Source organism: Colobus angolensis, unplaced genomic scaffold (assembly GCF_000951035.1).
Source record: "Colobus angolensis palliatus isolate OR3802 unplaced genomic scaffold, Cang.pa_1.0 Scaffold34, whole genome shotgun sequence".
NCBI lineage: Eukaryota > Metazoa > Chordata > Mammalia > Primates > Cercopithecidae > Colobus > Colobus angolensis.
The window spans coordinates 1,206,632-1,211,461 of record NW_012116710.1 but is presented as its reverse complement, the minus strand read 5'-3'; the positions used below and the strand labels follow the sequence as shown (position 1 = coordinate 1,211,461).

General features: G+C 48.5%; 1 protein-coding gene across 1 annotated transcript in view; it reads right to left on the bottom strand.

The window, feature by feature from the left end:
• IRAK2 (interleukin-1 receptor-associated kinase 2) overlaps nucleotides 1-4,830 on the bottom strand; it is an 80,793-nt gene that overhangs the window by 40,801 nt on the left and 35,162 nt on the right. The window contains exon 3 of the mRNA XM_011952278.1: nucleotides 2,270-2,416. Within this exon, the coding sequence (XP_011807668.1) occupies nucleotides 2,270-2,416 (147 nt within the window). The remainder of the gene's footprint in view (nucleotides 1-2,269; nucleotides 2,417-4,830) is intronic.

The following is a 4,830-nucleotide window of genomic DNA, read 5'->3' as shown; positions in this document are numbered from 1 at the left end:
CCAGGATGGTCTCGATCTCCTGACCTCGTGATCCGCCCGTCTCGGCCTCCCAAAGTGCTGGGATTACAGGCTTGAGCCACCGCGCCCGGCCAGCGTTTTATCTTTACAGTAACCTAGATAAGGAATATCAGAAGGAACTGCTATGCCTATTACCTCCTCCATCCTGACCAGCACGCCCCTACAATTTCCCTATTTTGTTGTAATTTTCCCTTTGGTCAGGACCATTTTCCCTTATCTTTCATTGCTGATCAAAGATCTGCACTTAAATATATATATATTTAGCTACAGGAAATAATCCAGACTCCTTGGCCTAGAATTAACTTTCTAGATTCAACCTATCTAGAGTGTCTGGAATGTTCATAATATCAGATAACATTTAATGAGCACCTCCATGGTGCAACACTCAGGTGCAGGATTTCTTACCACAACATGATGCAATAGGGTCTATTATTCTCCCCATTTTAGAGATGAGTAAACTGAGGTACAAAGGCTAAGTAATTCTTCTACAAAACAGCGGCACTGGGATTCAAATATGAGTCTGTCTAATACAAAAGCCCACAAAACAGGTTCCTTTCAGCTGATGCTGCCCCTGGCTTCAGGAACAGCACCAGTGAACTGAGATTACATGGATTTAGGGTCTCTGGCTCACCACTCAGGAGGCCGCAGGAGACAGGAAGTGAGGCAAGACTCCAGAGGCGAGGCAGTGAGAATAGAGATTGGGCTGAGCAGCAGCTCCCCTAGGGAGGTCATCTGCTGGCTGAGCCATTCTGTCATTTGGAAACTTTTCCTGAGCCCTTACCTGGGCACAGGTGACAGAGACAAATCTGAAGTGGTCTGAAAGGCTCTGGGATAGCAGTGAGTGCGATGGTTAGGGACGTGAGTGTTCAAATCACACAGCTCAGACATTACTACCTATTTGTATGACCTTAAGCAAACTGCTCTCCCTCTCTGGGCTTCAGCAGACCTCTTACTGATGGAGGGGAGGAAAGTGGTGGGCAGGAAGCACCCCTCAATTCCCTACTGCATGGCTGCGAGGGCTGGGGCCTATGGCGATTGGACAGAGAAATGGTCAGACATCTGGCCCAGAGCTTGCACGCAGGGCCAACCTGTGCTGGGGACTCGGGGGACCACGGGTGAAACACAGGTACCCGGCGGTACATGACCTCAGCCAGGTTGATTAACCTCTCTGTGCTTTAGTTTTCTCATCCATAACATGGGCATAATCACAATACCTAATTCATAGTTAGTTGAAGATTAAATGAGTCAATATCTTTGAAGTACAGTACTTGGAATAGTGTCTGGCACTAGAAAGCCTCCAATTACTGACTTATTTATTTTCTGCTCACAAAAATGGTAATAGATGTTTTATACGTTTTGTTACCTGATTTTTTTCCACTTTTCTACCTCCCTTTATTGGGTGAGTATGCTTCCATGTACATATGCATGTCTACATCATTGTTTTGTGTGTTTTTTTTTTTTTTTGTTGCACTGTTTTTTTTTTTTTTTTTTTTGAGACGGAGTCTCGCTCTGTCACCCAGGCTGGAGTACAGTGGCACAATCTCAGCTCACTGCAAGCTCCACCTCCCAGGTACACGCCATTCTCCTGCCTCAACCTCCCGAGTAGCTGGGAATACAGGTGCACGCCACCACGCCCGGCTAATTTTTTGTATTTTTAGTAGAGATGGGGTTTCACTGTGTTAGCCAGGATGGTCTCCATCTCCTGACCTCGTGATCCACCCACCTTGGCCTCCCAAAGTGCTGGAATTACAGGCGTGAGCCACTGCGCCCGGCCATGTCTACGTCATTGTCGACAGTACTTTATTGTGACTGTCTGACATTAATTTTATCATCCCCCACTGTTGTTGCCAGATTTTTGCTTTCTTTAGGAACAGTCTCGCTCTGTCACCCAGGCTGGAGTGCAGTGGTGTGATCTTAGCTCACCACAGCCTTGCACTCCTGGGCTCAAGCAGTCCCCCACCTCAGCCTCCTGAATAGCTAGGGCTACCAGGTGCATGCCACCATGCCTGGATAAATTTTTTTAAATTTTTTGTAGAGACAAGGTCTCACCAGGTTGCCTAGGCTAGTCTCAAACTCCTAGGCTCAAGCCATCCTCCCTCCTCAGCCTCACAAAGAGCTGGGATTATAGGCATGAGCCACCATGCCCAGCCTCAATGTTTTGCTCTTATATGCTAAGCTGAATGTCCTTACAGATATATCTTCATTTCCTTAAATAAATGTGCTTTAAGTAAAAACGTTAAACTTAAAATACCTGGGCCTGGAAAGGTGGCCATCCTCACAGGCTGCCCCTCTTCCTGTTCATCCTCAGTCTTTCTTACAGAAGCTGCCAAAGGCCTTTCCGGCTTCACAGAGTCAGGGAAGGCTGGAATGGGACACCTGATTTCAGGAACTGGTTTCCCTGAAAATAAGGTGGAAAGAAAGTTATTACTATTCCATGAAGTGGGGTAGCCATTGAGAGACTGGGTCTGGAAGTCAGAGGCCTGGATTCTAATTCTGGCTCTGCCACAAATGCATGGTATTGCAGGGCAGGAGGGGCTTTCCCTTTCTGGCCTCAGCCTCCCCATCTGTAAAATGCTGTGGGCCACGCACGGTGGCTTAGACCTGTATTCCTAGCACTTTGGGAGGCCGAGGTGGGTGGGACTGCCTGAAGTCAGGAGTTCGAGACCAGCATGGCCAATGTGGTGAAACTCCATCTCAATGAAAATACAAAAATTAGTTGGGCATGGTGGCACATGCCTGTAGTCTTGGCTACTTGGGAGGCTGAGGCAGGAGAATCGCTTGAACCGGGGAGGCGGAGATTGCTGTGAGCCGAGATTGTACCACTGCACTCTACCCTGGGTGACAGAGTAAGACTCTGTCTCAAAAAAAAAAAAAAAAAAAAAGCAGTGGCTGAACATGGCAGTCCCGGCAAGGGTGGAGCTCTGATGTGCTGAGTCACACATACCTGCTTCCACCCAACCAGCTGTGTGACCTCCAGCAGGTTACCTTCTTCCTCTTGGTCTCCCTTCCCTCACATATAAAACGGAGGTGATAATGGCGTCCATTTGCCTCCCACTGGGGTGTCGTGAGGGAAGGGAGAGTAGAGATGGGGATGGGCGCTATAGACTGTACATTTCCCTGAACATGTGAGTGTGTCAAAGACACCATCCCTCTAAGTTCCCACTCCTCGCCCCTGTGGATCAAAGTTCTGGCTGTCCTACAACCTCCCTTCCACGCGGTGGAGACACACGCATCCTTCCCACTTGAAGGATAGGAATCCTAAAAGACAGCAGTTATGGCCACTGAATACAGGCTGCACCGGGCCCAAGCCCAGCTGCACAGACATGAATCCTCACAACATCTCTGCCTTTCATCCCTGTTCAGAGATGAGGAAACTGAGGCCTGAGCAGGTTAAATGACTTGCTAAGATCACATGCCAAAGGCAGGCAGGACTGGCCGAAGAACTCCCCTGCCTTCTCGAGGGTAATCCTTTCCTCTTTACATCAACTTGGGAAATCCCAAAGGTGCTTCGAGGGTGTGTCAACCTCAGCTTCCAACCTGCTTCTCAGAGCTGCTCTGTGGAACAGCTTCCTCTCCCCTCCTCCACTGGGCCCTGATCTTATCCCTTCCGGCTGGGCCCTGCTGCCAGCTCAGTCAGCCTCCACACCCTTGCCAGGCTGCCTCTTACCAAAGTACACATCTGGCCTCGTCACTTCCTTGCTTGAAGACTTTATGGGGCTCCCCATTGCCTAGATAATGTCCACACTCCTTAGCCTGAATATTTCTGTCTCCCCATTGCCTCCCAGATAAAACCCGATTCTATAGCCCTGCATTCAAGGCCCTCATTCTCTTTTTTTTTTTCAAGGCCCTCATTCTCTGGTGGTTTGGGATAGACTCATGTTTGAGAACAACAAAAACTGGGGCACTGAAGTCCCAGGGAAGGCTGCTGACTCGCTTGACGTCACACAGAGCATGACATAAAGCATGACACAGGGATGTCACAACAGATGCCCCAGGTAGGGCTGGGACAAAACATCTCCTGCAACATTTCTTTGAACTGGTGAACTGAGCCTCTCTAAACAAACTAGTTGTTACCCTGGGACCTCGCTTGTCAAACCCACGCTTTTGAACTAAAACAGTAAGACCTAAATTTGCATAGCACCACACTGGTATGGCACCATGCAGATTTAATTTTCACAACAATCTCTGGTAGTTCATAGCTTTATCTGCATTTTATTTTTGAGCATATTGAGGCTCAAATAAGTGAAACAACTTGTGTCAAGTAAAACAGCCAACAACAGTGAAACCAGTCCCAGGTTCACTGCACGCTCCGCCTCCTGGGTTCACGCCATTCTCTTGCCTCAGCCTCCTGAGTAGCTGGGACTACAGGCGCCCACCACCACCACACTCGGCTAATTTTTTGTATTTTTAGTAGAGACGGGGTTTCACCGTGTTAGCCAGGATGGTCTCGACCTCCTGACCTCATGATCCGCCCACCTCGGCCTCCCAAAGTGCTGGGATTACAGGCGTGAGCCACCGCGCCCGGCCCTCCTTTGGACAACTTTTATGAAGACTAATGGAGACACTGCTAAACTCAGAATATGGGACCTTTATTACTGTGGTGGTTCTAGTCTGAAAATATCAGTTGTCTCGTGAATAGTCCACATACTGATGATAAGAAGAGTAGGATGGGAGTCTTTTTGTTTTTTGTTTTTTTTTTTTTTTTTGAGACAGAGTCTCACTCTGTTTCCAGGCTGGAGTACAGTGGCGGAATCTTGGTTCACTGCAACCTCTGCCTCCAGGGTTCAAGCGATTCTCCTGCCTCAGCCTCCT